General features: G+C 42.6%; 1 protein-coding gene across 7 annotated transcripts in view; it reads right to left on the bottom strand.

The window, feature by feature from the left end:
- Nucleotides 1–19,625, bottom strand: part of NR3C1 (nuclear receptor subfamily 3 group C member 1) — a 224,674-nt gene that overhangs the window by 43,277 nt on the left and 161,772 nt on the right. For all 7 annotated transcript variants that reach the window (XM_075601049.1, XM_075601052.1, XM_075601050.1 and 4 more), the window contains exon 4: nucleotides 18,711–18,827. In XM_075601049.1, coding sequence (XP_075457164.1) covers nucleotides 18,711–18,827 — 117 coding nt within the window. The remainder of the gene's footprint in view (nucleotides 1–18,710; nucleotides 18,828–19,625) is intronic.

Here is a 19,625-nt window from a genome sequence, read left to right as displayed (position 1 = left end):
GTGAACCAGCAGCAACCCAGAGTGTGCCCCTCATGCCCCAGAACCCGTGTGGACCCATTTCAAGATCGATCACGAAACCGGAAGTGACGCGACGCGATCCCGGGAGTGGGGTAGATGTGTATACTGCTGCTGCGCTTTGATTTTTATGTGTCTATGCACATGGTGCTAATGTAAGTGCAAATTACCACTGCTTTTATATAATATACCATTAGTGAACATACAATTTTGCACTAGAGTTGTCTCTGTTTCCATCGAGGGTTTGTTCCACTGACACCAGGGAGAGTACACTAAGCAAGACCCCCCTGTAAACTACAGAGTCTTCAGATTGTCTTCCAATGCTGTATTTTAACTGGGAGAATGTGAGTTCCTAATCTCGATCCCAATACATATTGCTACAGGCGTTTGGACATATTACATATTATATATTTCCTTCCCTTTATATGGTGAAAATCTGCGCTCCCCAGAAGCTTCTTCCAAACAAACAAACGCTAAGCAGGGTTTTCACGATGTTTACCTTCTGTACTGTTTGTTTGTCACAGAATCTAGAGGTAAATTGACAATCTAAGTAATATTTTGCTGTTTGCTCATGGGTGCCTTAATAGCCAATATTTTAGGGGAATGCAGAATCATAGCAACATCTCATTGATTGGTTCACAACAGTGACAAATCCAGAGCCCCCCTGGGGGGTTCGCCCCCCACTTTGCGCACGGCTGTGCTAGGTGATAATGGTGAAAGGCAGGGTTGCAGACCTGTCTAAGACATGTGAATGGGCTCACAAGTGATATGCTTTATTTCCTATATGCTAACAGTTGAGGTTTTTTTTGTCGGCTTTTTCACCCACAATAACTTAAAATGTATGGTAAACCTACCCAGCCTTGAAAATGGCAAAGCCAGTACAACCAACCTCACACTGATGAGACCCATTAAGGTTGAAACATGTCTGTAAGTAGTTTGACAGGCTTTGCATCTAATACTATGCTTAAAAGTTGTGTTTGCTTACATGAGTTCCATGTAAATGGATTTCAGGCAAAAGGTGACATTGTGTGCTCATTTGCATGTCATTTCATACATACATACATACATACATGTATATAGCCAATAAAGAATATCACTTGTGAGCACATTCACATTTCTTAGACAGGTCTGCAACCCTGCCTTTCAACCATTATCACCTCGCATACAGTGCTCTCACTCCACCTCCATCTACCCCCCTGTTCTGCAGAAACCTGCGCTCTAATCACTTACCTGACTTTGAGTCCACTTTACGCTCCTCCCTCTCCTCTCTCAGTTCTGCTACAGACCCTGACAACCTGGTCAGGAACTACAACTCTGCATTGTCCTCCTCTCTTGATCTACATGCCCCGCTTTCTCTCTGCCACCATCGCCCTTCTAACCCTAGACCCTTGCTAAATTCCCACATGCACATGCTGCGTTCCTCTACTCGTTCCTCTGAATGCCTCTGGAGGAAATCTCATACTCTCGCAGACTTCCTTCACTACAAATTTATGCTATCCTGTTTCAACTCTGCCCTCTCGCAAGCTAAACAAGCCTACTTTTCTTCACTAATCAACATGCACAAGTCTAACCCACGCCGACTGTTCTCTGTCTTTGATACTCTACTCAAACCACCCTCAGCTGCCTCCCCTTCCTCCATCTCCGCTCAGGACGATGCTGACTATTTTAAGGAAAAGGTGGAATCCATACGGCAGAACATCTCCTCTGTTTCTTCCTCCCATCCTACACCTCTTCCCAACTCTCCTCCTGCCTTCCTTAACTCTTTTTCCACTGTCTCAGAGGAAGATGTGTCGCTGTTGATCGCCTCTTCTCCCTCTACCACTTGCCCTCTTGACCCCATTCCCTCCCATTTCCTAAAACCTCTTGCTCCTACTATAATCCCTACGCTCACACACATTTTTAACTCCTCCCTCTGCTCTGGAACCTTTCCATCCTACTTCAAACATGCCACAGTCATACCATTACTCAAAAACAGCAAGCTTGACTCTACCTGTCTTTCTAACTATCGACCTGTCTCCCTCCTGCCTTTTGCCTCTAAACTCCTTGAACATCTTGTATTCTCTCGCTTGCTCCATTTTCTCAACACCTATTCTCTCCTAGACACTCTACAATCTGGCTTCCGCACTGCTCACTCCACGGAAACAGCCCTCACTAAAATAACTGATGACCTGCATGCTGCCAAAGACAGAGGTCATTACACTCTGCTCATATTACTCGACCTCTCTGCAGCATTTGACACCGTGGACCACCCTATTCTCCATACTCTTGGTATTCGGAACAAAGCTCTATCCTGGATCTCATCCTACATCTCCCATCGTACTTTCAGTGTATCTTCTGCTAACACCTCCTCCTCTATTGAACTCTCTGTGGGGGTACCCCAGGGCTCTGTCCTGGGACCTCTTCTCTTTTCTCTGTATACACTCTCTCTAGGTGACCTAATAACATCTTTTGGGTTTAATTATCACCTCTATGCTGACGACACACAAATATACTTTTCAACACCTGACCATACACCTGCTGTACAAACCAAAGTTTCTGAATGTCTCTCTGCTATATCATCCTGGATGGCCCTCAGCCGCCTTAAACATTAACATGGCAAAAACAGAGCTCCTCATACTTCCTCCCAAACCTGGCCCTACTACCTCCTTCCATATTACTGTTGGAACTACGATCATTCACCCAGTAGCCCAAGCACGCTGCCTAGGGGTCACACTCTACTTCTACATTCGCCCCTCACATTCAAAACATTTCTAAAACCGGTCGCTTTTTCCTCCGCAATATAACAATGATACGCCCTTTCCTCTGTTGCTCGACTGCTAAAACTCTGACTCAGGCCCCCATTCTCTCCTGTCTTGATTACTGTAACCTCCTGCTGTCCGGCCTTCCTGCCTCTCACCCGTCAACCCTACAATCTATCCTAAATGCTGCTGCCAGAATCACTCTACTCTTTCTTAGATCTGTCTCAGCATCTCCCCTCATGAAATCCCTCTCCTGGCTTCCAATCAAATCCCGCATCTCACACTCCATTCTTCTCCTCACTTTTAAAGCTTTACACTCTTCTGCCCCTCCTTACATCTCAGCCCTAATTTCTCGTTATGCAACATCCCGACTCTTGCGTTCTTCTCAAGGATGTCTTCTTTCTACCCCCTTTGTATCTAAAGCCCTCTCCCGCCTTAAACCTTTTTCACGAACTGCCCCACACCTCTGGAATGCCCTTCCCCTCAGTACCCGACTAGCACCCTCTCTATCCACCTTTAAGACCCACCTTAAGACACACTTGCTTAAAGAAGCATATGAATAGCACAGTGGATATTCTGAACACCGATACATAAAGCTTGGCCCCCTGCAGACGCACTTACCAGAACTCCCTCCTACTGTCTCTGTACGTTCTCCCTACCTACCAATTAGACTGTAAGCTCCTCTTCCTTAATGTTACTTTTATGTCTGAAGCACTTATTCCCATGATCCGTTATTTATATTATCTGTAATTTATTTGATTACCACATGTATTACTACTGTGAAGCGTATGTACATTAATGGCGCTAAAGACATACAATGCAATACACTGCAGCAAGGGATTCTGGGAGATGACATGCAAATGAGCACACAATGTGTCACCTTTTGCCTGGAATATCCATTCACATGGAGCCTGATGATACCCATCAAGGTTGAAACATGTCTGTGAGTGGTATAAACTTACTTTGCTAGTCCCATGCGGTGTTTAAAAGCTGTGTGAACGGCGATACATCAGCTTAAATGGGCTCCATGTGAATGGATATTCCAGGCAAAAGGTGATACATTGTGTGCTCATTTGCATGTCATCTCCCAGAATCCCTTGCTGCATTGGAAGCACTGTATGCTAAGTGATAATGATTGAAAGACAGGGTTGCAGATATACATATATATCTAGCAAGAAATGATATATATTATATATATATATATATATATAAAAAACCATAATACTGAGTTAAGTTATGGTGAGTAAAAAAAGTGACAAAAACCCTCCACAGGAAAGCAAATATGCAAATATAGCTGTGTGCTCATCTGCATGTCTTAGGCAGGTCTGCAACCCCGCCTTTCCCCATTATCACCCAGCATACAGCACTTCCACTGCAGCAAGGGATTCTGGGAAATGACATGCAAATGAGCACACAGTGTCACTTTTTGCCTCAATAACCATTTTTAACATGGTTCCCTATAGGCTTAAGCTTGCTGCATGGTCACAGCTTTGAGCACAGCCAGGGTTAAGGTGCATACCCAGAAAACACTGATGAGACCCATCAAGGTCGAAACAGCTGTCTGTGGGTGGTTTTCTGGGTATGCACCTTAACCCTGGCTGTGCTCAAAGCTGTGACCATGCAGCAAGCTTAATCCTATAGGGAACCATGTTAAAAATGGTTATTGAGGCAAAAAGTGACACTGTGTGCTCATTTGCATGTCATTTCCCAGAATCCTTTGCTGCAGTGGAAGTGCTGTATGCTGGGTGATAATGGGGAAAGGCGGGGTTGCAGACCTGCCTAAGACATGCAGATGAGCACACAGCTATATTTGCATATATATATATATATATATATATATATATATATATATATATATATATATGTGTTTTTTTAAATGATTTCTGTGTTGTCCACAAAAAATATTTTGCTGTTCTAACCCTAATTCCACCTATTTATCTGCGTTAAACCCCACAAACAGTGGGACTTGGTTTACAGAAATAAACTTATACATTTTAGTATTGGCTGTGTGGTAACTTGGGTTTTGCTATTATTTAGACAACCATAGTTTAGGAGAGATAATAAATGAATGTCAAGACATGTTTTCAGGAAGCCATGGAGATGACTGTACTATGGCTTTGTAGCTGTGTTGCAAAACCACTAATCAAAAATATTTACATTTAAGCTGTAAAGTAATATAAATAAGTGGTTAATGTGTACTAATATGTTTTAGCATATATTTAAGATTTAATGTACTTTTAGGTAGCAGCTTTAGAAAACTATTCGTCAAACATAATTAATCACAATCAGTGAAGCATACTGTATGCCAAGAACAGTCCACCTGCAAATGGTCAATAGTGCAACCAAAACCAAATGATAGAATATACATTTCATTGCAAATGGAAGATTAAAGTACTGGAGTTTATCTGACTTAATCTTCTTTGCTATAAATGTTCCATACTGTCCATGAACATGAATGTGTGCCAGAGCATACAGTATGCGTGTCCCAACCTCCTGGAACTGGAAATACTGTACATATTTAATTTGGAAAACAGTGCTGCTTTTCATCAGAGCCAGAGTGGGATGATACTGTAAGTCTGGTATTTACTTTGGAAGGCAGAAGAAGCAGCAGTTTCCATGCTAACGCTTTACCCTGAAATATCCATCCCAGATAAAGCACATACTGGGGAGGGGATTTCATTTGTGCCAACTATAGGCCAATTCAACACATTTTCAAGGGAGGAAAAAAATTATGTAATCCCTTTCCATAAATTCTATTTTCTCCCTCTCTCCCTTAAGAGCTTGGCAGTGAGAGACATTCCAGCGCAGGCTGAAACAAGAGAATACACACACTGAATCCTTTCTGTAGTGCCCTCGTAATAGGGACCTAATGGGTTACACACAGAGCTGTTCCTGAAGCTTGTTAAATTGCACCATTTTTAGTTAAGCAGTGAATTAGTCTGGATTTAACAAAAATGACCAAAACTTTTATAATTTAAAAGTTGTTACCAAAAAGGTAGAGTATGAATTTGGCAGCAAAAACTAAAATTAGATTATTATTGAAGTGCAATAACAGATCTGGGGCCATTTCAATGTTAAAAAAAAAAAAAAAAAAAAGCATGTTACTTTAATTTATTCCAATAAGGCTTTATATACTTATTTGGTGGCTTAATGCTTAAGTTCATTAAAATAACTTCACATTCTGCTACAGAATAAATTTGTATTCACCATAACTATAGGAACTGAATATTATCCCCTCTTTGCCTTTCTTAAAAACATTGTCTGTACTGGTGGACACACCTTTCGGATGGGGACATTTTACAATGTGGCAGTCCAGGTTAGATTGTGTACGGTAGCACGGTCTACATTTCAAGTGTCTGTACAGATGCATGATCTGAAGTGGGTAGAAGTCTATAGGAGCACTTCGTATTAACATATATTTAATTACAGTAATTGTTGTGGAGGAGGAAACACCATTTCTCTTGTTACACATAGCTGGCTTTAATATAATAATGGACAGTAATTTCTTCCCGCCTCTTTTGGCTGGAGAAATTTATATTAGTGATGGACAAACATTCCCGTAGACATACAAAGAACTTTGGATCCTGTTATGGTGTTACCTATAGTATTGAGCGCAGAAAAACAGCTACCAGGATTCTTCTAGGAGACAACACAAAACAGTGTGGGGACCAGTGCTTGGGACACAGTTTACCATAACAAGTGAAATCCGTAGGATTATACAGCAGTGTTTGAGGTGTAAAATACATCCAATGGGGGCTGTTGGCTACATTCAGCTGTGTTAGTACAGTAAAGGGGGAATTGCTACACCCCCCCCCCCATACCTCTGGTGCAGTGTGGTGTACAAAGAGCTGACCTGCCTCTCACAAAAGAGAGGTTAGTCTACGGGTGGCCAACTCCAGTCCTCAAGGGCCCCCAATAGGTCAGGTTTTCAGGATATCCTTGCATCAGAAAAGTCAGTCGGTGCCTGAGCCACTGATTGAGTCACCTGTGCTGAAGCTGGGATATCTTTCAAACCCGACCTGTTGGTGGCCCTTGAGGACCGGAGTTGGCCACTCATGGTTTAGTCCATCTTTGCCAGTGACTTCCTTTATGTTTCTCTAATTGTATTTATAAATTCCTTAAACATTTATTGTACTTTAAAAAAAAATGTAGTGCTGCCAAAGCACTGATGGAATAATTAAACAGATCAAACCATTAGCCTAGCATTGGTTTTGTTAGTGTATGAATGTATCATTTATATGTCACGTTTAAACAGCTACCCCAGGCAGAGATCCAGCCTCCGAGCTATTAAACATTATGCCCCAGAATGCTCAGCGGCAGCACTAGCGCCGCACCACCACCACCTTGAGAAAGTCCTTTACGGACGAAACGCGTAGGTGCGTTCCTACCATTGTTTTTCTTTTAAAACTGACCAATAAATTACTCTATTTACAACTTATCCCTATTTGGAGTTACCCTCATTTTTTGGCGCTACACTAGCTGGAAACTGCTGGGAAACGCTGCTGTGCTCCTCTTCATCCTTTGCTGCCCGCACCACAAGAACCACCAGGGAAAATGAAAACCTTTTAAAAAGCTAGTGAGATTGGGGCCTGGGCAATGGAGCACTGGAAAGCAGGTATCCCCCAGAAGCCTATAGGAGTTTCTCATATAATGTTAGTATCCAGAGCCTGCTATGAGTTTCTTAAACTCTGGTGTCGGAGTTTACCAAGGTAGCCATTAGATTGCTCTGGTCTTTGGAAAGTGCTCCATTTTAACCTCCAGAAAGGAGCATCATGATTATCGTGAACTGCTGCTTGAAGGCCGTAAGCCTTGGTGCCTTTCTAGGGCACAAAAGCATAATTATGCCACTTTATAGTAGTTTTGGGCACCACTCCAAAGAATATACATTATGGAACTCGAAAAAGTGCAGAAAAGAGCCACCAAATTAATAAAGGGGATAGGAAATCTGACTTATGAGGACAGGCTAGCTACATTAGACTTGTTTACATTAGAAAAGAGGCGTCTAAGAGGGCATATGATAACTGTATACAGATATATTTAAGGTCAACAAAAGGCGCTTTCAAAATAATTATTTATCCCAAGGGCAGTACAAATGACACAGGGTCATCCCTTAAGGTTGGAGGAAAGGAGATTTCACCAGCAACAAAGGAAAGGGTTCTTTATAGCAGGGGTGCACAAACTGGAGGGCGCAAGATTTTTTTTTGGGGGGGGGGGGGATGCAGTGAATGCAGAGGCCCCGCGCTCTTCCCCAGGGCATTTAAATCAAATGCCGGGGGACCGCTGGAGACCTCTTTAACTTCCCTTGCCATGACTCAGTTGGCTTGGGAGATGAGTTGCCATGGCAACGCTGTCAAATGACACCGCAACGTCGTAATTTGACGCTTTAGACTAGGTAAGGTGGGGCGTGAGCAGTGGGGGGAGAGCAGGCAGGGGGGCGCAGGGCAAAACGTTTGCACTCCCCTGCTTTACAGTTAGGGCAGTTACAATGTGGAATTCATTACCTATGGAGACGTTGATGCCAGATGCAATAGATATCTTAAAAAAAAAAGGTACTGCTGCGGCAGAGTTTATTCGAGCATTTGCCCGTTCTCTGCCGCAGCAGTAGCCTGGCGCGCGCCCGAGAGTGACGGGCGCGCGCCGAAGCAGCGGAAGAGCGCCCTCCGATCGGGGCGCTCTCCCTACCGCTGCCGGGTCCGCCGGCTCCCCCGGAACCCCCTGCCGCTGTCCCGCGATCGCGGGACACCAGGGCTCCCTCGGGGAGCCCCTGGACGCGCGTGCAGGGGGCGCACGCTCCCGATGACGCGTGACCGCGCGTCATACACGCCGAGGGGCGGCCACTAGCAAGCCGGGAGATTTCCCGGCTTGCGGTACCGACCACACTCGGATAAAGTGTGTCGGTACTGTACATCTTTTTAGAAATAAAAGGTACACAGGACTATACCAAATAAGTAAACATGGGAATGATGTTGATCCAGGGATTAATCCGATTGCCAATATTGCAGCCAGGAAGGAATTTATGTTTCCCCTTTTAAGATCTCAGATGATACTTCACTGGGATTTTTTGTTTGCCTTCCTCTGGATCAATATACCGAAATTTAAGGCTGCAGACCAAGCAATATCCTACATTGTGTTTTTTTTATTTTAATTTTTTGTTAAATCAGTTCTGTACTATGAGAAAATACTAGTAGCATTGTTTTAAAACAACTCTGAACTACACTTTTAATGTATTATAATGTAACAAGCCTTTTTTGTTTCTATAGCAACCATTTACAAAGTCACAGCTATTGAGTCAATACTCTTCTGCAGCCATTTCATGAACCCTCAAGGCAAATCTTTGCCGATCGATTACAGGAGAACGGATCGATCGGCAACCGCTAATTACTCATCATTGTGTGGACTGTATTAATGCACATATCAAAGGGGAAAAAAACAAAAAAACGCAGCTTGGACTGCTGCTTTAACAAGAGGCTGCACATACTATATGTTCATAGAGTTCAACCTATTTACTATGCAACTATAGAACTGTGCCACTTACAGACCATGATGCTTCTGTGTGGGTTAAAAACACGACAGTACTGCAAAGCTAGATACAAAACCAAACACAATAAACATATATGTTGAGAGAAAAAAAAAGCAGGGGGAGGGGAATATCCCTTCAGGAAAATAAAAAAAGGTAACTTAAGGACACAAGCACTCTCAGCCAGAGTCTTCGTGCTATGTAAAGTATTTCTATAAATACTGTGATGAAAGAACATCATTTACCAGTTCATCTTGTAATGTGTTTTTTTCCTTTGTCATAAACTTGCATAAACTTCTCAGTGTCTGGCCACTGGTTTTGACTCCGAAATCCAATTCCTCTGTGGCATTTGTTGTACGTCAATCATTAAAATGCATTATGGTTAATGCTCATTCATATGCAAAAACAGATTCTTTCTGTACAAAGTGGTACATGCTGCTGCTCATTGCAAATCAGGCCACTTTGTTTCCTAATATGTACAGAAAACTGTGAATAGAAAAATAGCCTTTGGAAAGATGACTGCTACAGTACCAGGGGCATAGCTATGGGGGGGGGCCTGCTCTCCCCTTCCCCTCCCCCATCTGCCGGCGACCCATCTCTCTCTTCCGATAGAGACAGGCGGGTTTGGGTGGAGATGGTATGCAGGGCCGCCGACGGCCAGGACTGCTGTCCTGGGCCCAGTGTGTTGAGGGCCCGGCCCCTGCAGCCCACACATTGAGATGCAGTAGGAAGGACAGAGGGGAAATGCCTTCCTCTGCAGAGCCTCCATAGGTGGGCGGGGCCTCAAGTAGTGCAGCGTGGGGCTGGATCTGCAGCCTGAGACACAGGCTGAGAAAGGTGAGAGGGAGGGGAAGGGTTAAAAAGAAAGAGAGGGGGAGACATGACATGAGGGGGAGAAAAGAGACACACGAGGGGAGAAAAGAGAGAGAGAGACGGGAGGAGGAGACACTAGAGACAAACATGAGGGGGAGAAAAGAGAGACCGACATCAGTGGGAGAAAAGATACAGACATGAGTGGGAGAAAAGAGAGAGACATGAGGGGTAGAAAACAGATATCTCCTTTTCCTTGGTACGTGTCCCCCGCTCTTCTGCTATTGTGGATAGAAAACAGAGACAGATATCATGGGGAGAAAAGAGACACAGACATGAGTGGGAGGAGAGAGAAGAGAGAGGAGCGAGGAGAGAGAAGAGAGAAGAGAGAAGAGAGTAGAGAGTAGAGAGTAGAGAGTAGAGAGTAGAGAGTAGAGAGAAGAGAGAGAAAGAGAGAGAGATAGAGAGAGAGAGAGAGAGAGAGAGATAGAGAGAGAGAGGGAGAGAAACATGAGGGGGAGAATAGAGAGGAGACATGAGATGAGGAGACATGAGATGAGGAACAAAGAGAAGAGAAAAAGATGCTGGGAAAAGAAACCTCAGGTGGGGTTGGCAGGGGAAAATATATGGGGGATTAAATAAAGAGAATGGCATGTGTGAGAAAAAAGAAGCGGGAGGAAAAAAGACATGAGGGGGGAATAAGATAAATACATGGACGGGAGAACTGACAAAGAATGAGATGAGCAGTGTAAGGCTGTATCCATGGTGTGGGAGACCGCGCGGAGGCGTCCACACAGGGTGCGATCAGACTGCCTTAAGGCAGTGATTGCGCCCATAGACCGTGCGGGCGCACGTGGGCGGAGGTAGGAGGGGGCGCGCGTTGCGCAAGAATCCGTTTCAACTGAACTATGCAACATCTAACTGAAAGTATATATAGTTAAATACTTTTCTGTTTATCTTCTCATAAGTACGGTTCATTTAGTTAAACTCTTTGGCCGTAGCGCTATAAGCCTGCATCCACGTCACGGCATTACCACTCTGAAGGTCCTGACACTAACCGTGAAACTTCTCATTTACCTCTATAATGAAGGGAGAAATGTCTCAATAGACCAGACTTCCACAGGTGCATGAAAAAAAGAGAGAAAAAGTATTAACCATATACTTTGTCATTTGGATGTTGCAGTGGGGCTTTATCTTTTTTGAGGTACTGTATACAGCTTAGGAAAGTTAGTGTGGCTCGGGCAGCAAAATTAGATTGCAAATTTATAGTGCACGGATGTTTCGAAACATTCTATGTATTCTGTATCACTAAAAAAATATCCTCATCCTCTGTTATCCAAGTCTTTATCCCACTTTACTGTAGGGCAGAATTTGGCAATCCAATAAAAGTTTTTATTTTATCTTTTTCAATCACAGCAGATTATTATAGAAAAATCCCCCTCGGGCGAATGCTGTGATAGCCAAGTAGTCGTACAACTAAGACCCTTATTCAAGAAACAAGCAGCTTCCTTGTGCTGGAGGAGATTTTATTCCCATTCATTTGAATAGAGCTAAACGCTGATATCCCACGACATGAAAGAGTCTGTACTTCATAATAAGTAAGGTTCTTTGTATGCTACAGCAAGTGCATAAACCATAATTAAAAGGTAAAAAAGCCTTCACTTCATATCTTTTAGATTGTAAGCTTCTCAGTACAGGGACCTCCTTCCTATGGTCTCGTTTTGCCGTACCATATATGTACTCTTTGTCATACAATGTTCTTGCCCTCCCTCCCACATTGTACTGAGCTGTAGAATATTTTGGCAACATACAAATAAATAAAAGATAATAATATGACCACCAGATAATTCCATACAAGATAATGAACAAGGAGGCGACAACCTCTCAGACAACCAGGATTGCATGATGCTATCTCAATGTTTGCTACTCAACCATTATAAGGTTGCGGCCATAGAAGGGGCGACGGCCTGAGCGATGGAGCTCGCACTGAAAACAAATGCATTTGGTTGGTTGGTTGGTTTTTTGTAAAAGATGGGTTATCTTTAAAGTAAATTATAGTGCTGTTGTGACTCTTTAGAACTCCACAACTCAATTCCTGGGATGTTTTTTTCCGGTTTTTGAATTAGAATTGTGGCGACCAGAAAATGTAAAAAGTCTCCCCTTTCCCTAAAGTCTGTCTACAGTATAATTTAAGCAAGGCTGTTAAAATATGCTCACAATCCGAGTGAAAAGAGAAAGATTAAATCAACCAAGACAGTTTGAGTTTACCTAGCAATTTACCCTCATTATGAGGTTGTCACCTTAATCCTGACAAATTTCACCCTGTTGTACATATCACTTGTCTCCATAGTTTCAGACACGGAGGCAATTTGTTACCCTGTATGGTTTGAGTCAAATTTTAAAGCAGAGGTCCAAGCTGATGTCAATTTTGTAGCATCCTATTTATTTGGTATTTACTTTATGTGATCGCTTAAAACAAAGGTTGTTTTTTTAATCCGTTGCTTTATTCAGGAGTGAAGCATATTATTGCGTGTCCATGAGGTTAAAATGGAACTCCCCAGAGAGCCGTGCAAGCTAAAGGTTACCATGGTAACCTCAGAAGCTCGAGATTGAGGAATTTATGATTGTGGACACTAGAAAACATATTTTTGGGGGTTTGTTTTGTTTTTAAAGAGTAGGACCTTGCTCCTCCTAACACATGCAATAAACTCATGTAGGCTTTCTTGGGAGTGGAGAAGAGGGGATTGCGGCTTTAAGAGAATTAAGTGGCTGTGTACAGCTTTTTTGTTAATACCAAAAAGCCTGCTGAGTTTTCAAAGGGTTTTAGGTGTTTACAAATCAAAAGCATGTTGTTTTGAGAAGCACAAAATTGTACAGAGTAGAATATGTAGTTTGTTGGGCTAGAAAATAATAAAAACCAATGCACTCTTTACATTTTAATGAATATGAAACCTTGTTTGTTTACTGAATTTCAAAGGCAAATGGAAACAAAGAAATAGCCACATAAAAGCCACATTAACTTAATGTTGCCCATATACCAAATTGTAAGACAATGCACAGTATTGCTCTGCTACTCACCACATTGAATAGGGGCTGAATGAATGAGAGCAAAGGGAAGCTCGAGGGTAGGCAAAAAATCTCACAAGCAAATATCCCTACAGCATAAAAATGAGCAGGAAAAGGTAATTGCCAATGAAAAATATGATTTAAAGGCCACATTAACAAAAAAGCAACATATAAACAATTTATTTACACTCACACAATGGGGTTACAGAGCGATGTTAAATTACATATAAACAGTGACACACCCGATAAGGACAAACAGATCTGACAGGTAATGACGCAACAACTGCGAACTCCTATCCACTCACTCTAGTAATTGAACAGCTAAATTAAATATACATCTGGATATATTGAACAGGGCTAAGAATAGATAATCACTCCAATACACACAGGGTCGATGAATGATAACTTGTTAATAAAGAAATGAAAGTGCTGAGTATAAAAATAATAAAAGCAAATAAATTCAAATGAGTAAACCGTAATGAATGAATAGTAATGATAGATAAAGAATGAGAGATAAGTAATTTAATAATAAATACAAATAATCGAATGGAAAACAATGATATGTACCAAGTACTCTAGTGCTATATTAGATGAATAAAATAATCTGTATATGTACAGTATATGTATATATAAATATATATATGAGAGAGAGAGAGACAGACCGACAGACCGACAGCCGAGGCTAGACAGTAGTGGTGTCGTGAACATCAAGTTAGTGCTCCATTTTAGAAAAGTATCCCAAATACAAATTTGTGGCGTGTGCTGCTCTTGTTATTAGTTAAAGGCAAGAACACAAACTAATAACAGGCATAGGGGCAGAAACACAAACTGCTCCAGCCAGGTAGAATGAAAGTTGTAATGCCCTGAGGTGAGGGACAGGTGGTGGCTTCTCATAGACTGAGGGAGTATGTGTTGTAGCCTGCACAGCTGACTGCTAATGAGCTGCCAGGACTGTAGCAGTCCCTGTGCGTGGGACCAGATAGACCGTTATGGATTTGGAGTTAACCAGTTCAAGAACATGGATGTCAAATATACAATTTGATACCAACATCTCTTTCTACAGGTGATTAGTCCCTTTAGAGATTTACACACACATATACCTGCTCTTATTCTTATATCAATAAAAGTGTAATTGAATAACTGTATGTGATTCAATTATATATTTCTTAGTGTTGTTCACCTAGGTATTAAATAAAAAGGATAAGAGTATTGCACAGAGATGAATATGGTTGTGTGTGCACAAATAAAATAATATTGACTATCTCAAACCACTTCATTGCGAGCAAACAAGGTAATGAGGGCCTTGAGAGCTTGCAATCTACAGGGAATGAGGGACAATGTTGAAACACTAGGTAGAGTGCTCATTGTGGGATTGAATACACCCCAGGAAAGAGTATGCTGCAGCTGCACAGCTGATCCCATTATGGTTTGAGGGTGTGGATGTTATGTGGTTCCAGTTAGCGTGGAGATTGAGACCAGCTGTGCAACTGAACTGATCGAATGGGGGAAGGTGGGGTGTTGGATGATGGAGGTATGCCAGATAGGCTTTCCTGAAAAGGTGAGTTTTCAGGGAGTTTTCAAATGTCTGAAAGCTGGGGGGGAGCTTTATATACTTGGTAAGGAATTCCAGAGAGAGGGTGCATCACAGGATAAGTCTTGTCGGATTGAGCAAGAGGAGCTAATAAGTCAGGAGGAAAGGCAGAGGTCATGGGCAGAATGCAGGGGAATTTAGGGATAGATTTGGAGTTGAGCGCTAAGGCAGCGTTGTAGAGAGCAGGTTTTTTAATTTGATTCTAGAGGATATGGGACGGCAGTGTAGGGATTTGCATAGTGGAGTGCAGAAGTGGAGCGGTGAGTGAGGTAGAGAAGCCTGGCTGCAGCATTTTGGATAGATTGGCGTTGGGACAGGAAGACGGGGGTAATGCCAACTGGAAGAAGGTTGCAGTAGTCAAGGCAGGACTAGATGAGTGACTGAATTAAGCTTTTAGTTGCATCATGAGTGAGAAAGGGGTGTATCCAGGCGATATTTCGGAGATGGAGACGTCAGGACTTGGTGAGGAATGAAGGAGAAAGCAGAGTGAAAGATGACCCATAGACAGATGGCTTGGGGTGTTGATACGATTGTGGTATTATTTATATTGGGGGGGTCTACGGGTGGCAATGGAAGGGGGAAAGAGTATTTGTTTTGGGCGTGGTAACCTTCAGGTAATGGAGGGACATCCAAATAGAGATTTCAGAGAGAACACTGGTGATACCAGAGGAAAATTGAGAGAGGTCAGGGAAGGAGAGGTACATTTTGGTGCGGTCGGCATAGAGAGGCTACGGAAAGCCAAAAGATTGTATTCGTTCATAAAGAGAAGAGGTTTAGAGTGAAGAGCAGAGAGCCAAGGACAGAACCTTGTGGGACCCCAACAGAAGAGAGTAAAGAGGAGACGCCGGAGAAGGAAACACCGAATGAGCGGTTGGATAGGCAGGACATGAATCAAGAGAGTGCTGCGTCACAGAGCCCAATAGAGTGCAGTGCGCAGGAGAGGGATTAAATCTGGTCTAGAGGGGTTAACAGATTATTTAAGTGATTCAATTGAGGTTCATACCAGATAAACTAACAGGCGATGAAAGGGGGACACACATTGGAACATGTGATATTATGCACAAATTCTTAGCTGCATCAATGTCTCCCTGTCCTAATTTACAGCTAATGTTTGGCATTTGACGGACTGCTAAAAATAAAATGTAGAAACATACAAAATGTATTAACAGTGCAACAATAGCAAAAATACAGTATGCTATTTAACAAATCTGTGGGCGTGTGTATATTGGGGGAGTTGTGTGGACCATAAATCCTCTCAAACTGGGTACAGTATTGTTTTAAAAAGTTGCCTGATCCAGGAGATCATGACCTGTTTCATGTTATATTTCACGGTGTTTTATATAGATGAACAAGTTGGGAGTTAAGATACGACATGTACACTTCTCCGATCATCTGAACTAATATGCACTGTGATGTAACATGGTGCTAGGCCAAGGTCTGTGTGTCTTTGTAAGCGGAGGTAACAGTTAAACAAAGGAGACCAAGTCGGAAGAATGGGTGTGAAATCCACTGTTACCCCAGCTTTTTATGAAAATGTTACCTCATGATCGTATGCTTCAAATGACAGAGCAGAATAATTCATACTAAAAGAAATAAACAATGATAGGACACTGCCATAGTTTTAAACTCTCGGTTGTCTCCAACCATCCAACCAAAGGAGGACTTTGTATAGTTTGTTATGGCATTTATTATTTAATGTGTTTGAACATCTGCAGTATATGGTGAGTCCATTTTAAACCTCAAAATGACCCCACTACTTTATCTTAAAACAATGCCCTTCTGTCCACAATAACCTAATACTACACCAACAATAACAATATTCACCATTTCCTTAATAGACTTCATGTTATACTTGTTATCTGAAATTAACAATTACAAACAAGTACTTCTTCAGTAATACCAGTTAAAAAAGATTATAAAAGGTAACGTACAGAGGATAAAAAGTTTACTGAGGTGATATTTTAATACCCGCATATATTGATAATTTTTTCCAAGACCTGCAAAGAGGTTTAGTCTATTACAGTAAATAGCAATACCACTATTTTGCAATACACTTCAAATAATGTCACGGTCATGTACAAGTACAAAACTCAAATGGCCCGAAACAGCCCAGCTGTACACAAACATGGCATTTTCCTCAAAAAGTCCCTAGGTACCTTTTTGTGCTTAATAATGTGCCTTCAGATTTCTGATGAGCAAGGTCTCAGCTTTTTTTTTTACTAAACTAGTTTGTTCCTGTGTGGATCTAACAAACATTTATTCTAATCTCCACTAAGTTTACATTGATCAATGGTTAAAAAAATTGCCAAAGTAAAAGGTAACCAAATATATACACATCATACAATTGCACTGCTCTATAGACTAAACACTTAGGTGCCTTAAGACTTAACACTGCTTAGTAAAAAGGGCATGATAAGTAAGGCCCATACAAGACATAAGGCTACTTCCTGAACATTCCATACAGATGTAGCCAACGTTATTACTTCTGCTAGCACATTGCAAGGGGGCATGCACAATGCACCAGCGGGAGGAGCAGCCATTTTTTAAGTGAAACTTCTTTGTTGGCGCCTACAGGGTTTTCATGGGGTAAAATCCTTGCATTGTAACGAAAAAAACGTAACACAAGTGACGTCACAATACTAATAGGCGCGTGCCGTCGCGCCCATCGCACATGCGCAAAGAAACACTGCCGGGTCTCGCCGCACATGCGCAGTGGCAGCCGGACTCAGCGCTTGGGAGACAGAGGCAGACACACACACACACACACACAGAGAGGCAAACACACACAGGCAAACACACAAAGTGGCATCAGAGACGCACGCACACACACACGCACACAGAGTTAGTATAACTATATAAGTGCAAATAGCTCAAACAGATGTGTTTGCCGAGCACGCATGTTCTAAGTCAAAGTTCTTTGCGTTTTGCCACTGACATTGTGTTTTGAATTTTAATTAAAAATATCACCATCACAAATACAATATCTGTGACAAAACAGTGACCAAAGGCAAAGACGTTTCACTTAAAATGCGTATGCTCAGCGCACACACCATTTTTTAAAATCAGTGGCTCACGAGAAAGGGACGTGGCTAATGCTCAATTTCATCCGTACTAGTAGTCCAGCCGAGGGAATAACATTGACTACATTCAGCTTAATGTGCTGTAAGATGCCTTGCATCTCACCATTTAGTAAATGTGGTCTTTAACCCTTTGTTGTCGGGGGTGGGGGGTGGGCGGCACAGCACCAGATTGGCCCATCCCTCCGGCACTCACAGCCATGCGACTGCTCCAATGAGGATGACGGAAGGGGAGGAGTCATCCTTCCATTTCACCAAGTGACAGATCGAGTTCTGCAATGCGATCTCCCCCAGAAGAACCAGCAGGGTTAGGCCGGGGCCATACAGGGTTCAGCAGAGCGGAGGCGTGCCGACGCTGAGGCTCGCCTGCTGAAGTCAGCACGATTCCATGGACTTGCAGCCAGCGTGAGCGAAGGGAGCCGGGGGGGGGGGGGGGAGGTGGTTGGAGGCGGGGCAGTGACATCGCTGGGCCAATCGCCCGCGACGCACTGACAACGTCACGGCGCCAACGTCACGGCGCCGTGACGTTGACGCTGCTTCAGGCTGATTGGATGGTTTCAGCCGACAGCGCGCTGAAAAACAGCTTGGCTGTCGGCTGAAAATTCCAAAGCCTCAGCACGCCTGCGGACGCTCGCGTGAGCCCCCTCTCAAGGCATCCTCATTGAGGATGCAGGGGCTCAGCGCAGAGCGTCCGCACGGCTCAGCGCTGCTTGTCCTTCTATGGACGCAGCCTTATGATGATGTAGCTACTACGTCATTGGGCCCCAGGAGTGCCAGAACCCCATGATGTAGCAGCTATGTCAAAAGGCACCCAAATGGTTAATGACCAAATCTTAGTTAAAGCAAGTTAGTGACAAACAGCAAAAAAGGACACAAATACTTTTGTTTTATCCTACCTTCCAGGTTCATTCCAGCTTGAAGACATTTCCGATAGCGGCAAGCAGGGCAATTCTTCCTTCTAATTTTGTCAATAATGCAGTCATTTCTTCCTGCACAAAGATAATTGTGCTGACCTGTATTAAAAGAAAATAGTTGTGTGGTCAATGAACTTGAGAAAATGCCAGATATTGGTATCAGTAAAAAGAAATGTTATCCAACTATTGGATGTGATGGACACAATGAGACACTATAGGTGCAATGAATAATATACAATTTAAATCTAATTGTTTTGTAGTCAAGAAACAAAAATTACTTGCCTAAAGTAACTAGTCTTAAAATATGTTACAATGTGCTAGTCCATGAACCCAAGACCATTTCACTTTTGTTTAGAAGGTGAAAATATTAAAGAAGAATTAAATTGCTCCATGGCACATACACCAAGATGGGGCATTTGTGATGTACATGCATAGAGTATTTATTCTGAAGTGGTCAACTGATGAGGAAGATGATGATGGGCAAAGAGCAACTATCAAAGTCTTAATCAATGTTTATTACAGTTATGAGCCAAAAATCTTAGTCTAAGTTATGATATTTTTACAGCAGAAATTACTCTCCCTCTTTCCCTCACAGCAGGGAGGCCCCTTTCTTAAGAATGATGGGTTTAGTAGATATTTCCATCAATGGTTTTGGTTCATTATTTCAGGTTCACTCTTATGTGAATATTGTGCTTCACTTCCTCCTACCTCTCTCCCACAATAGCTTGAGGTTTAGAAGTCACAGGACTGTCCCACTTTGTAGGACCTGGTGTGTTACTAGCGGTTACTCGTACCACACGCTGTTTGGGACACCAATACAAGAATAACCACACTATAAAAGGAATATTACCCTCTTGTTAACAGTGTGTCAGAGGACAAGGAGTGAGAGCACAGGGC

The sequence above is a fragment of the Ascaphus truei genome, chromosome 5 (genome assembly GCF_040206685.1).
Source record: "Ascaphus truei isolate aAscTru1 chromosome 5, aAscTru1.hap1, whole genome shotgun sequence".
In the NCBI taxonomy this organism is placed as follows: domain Eukaryota; kingdom Metazoa; phylum Chordata; class Amphibia; order Anura; family Ascaphidae; genus Ascaphus; species Ascaphus truei.
Note: the sequence above shows the minus strand (reverse complement) of the source record. Positions and strands in the feature narration are given on the sequence as shown.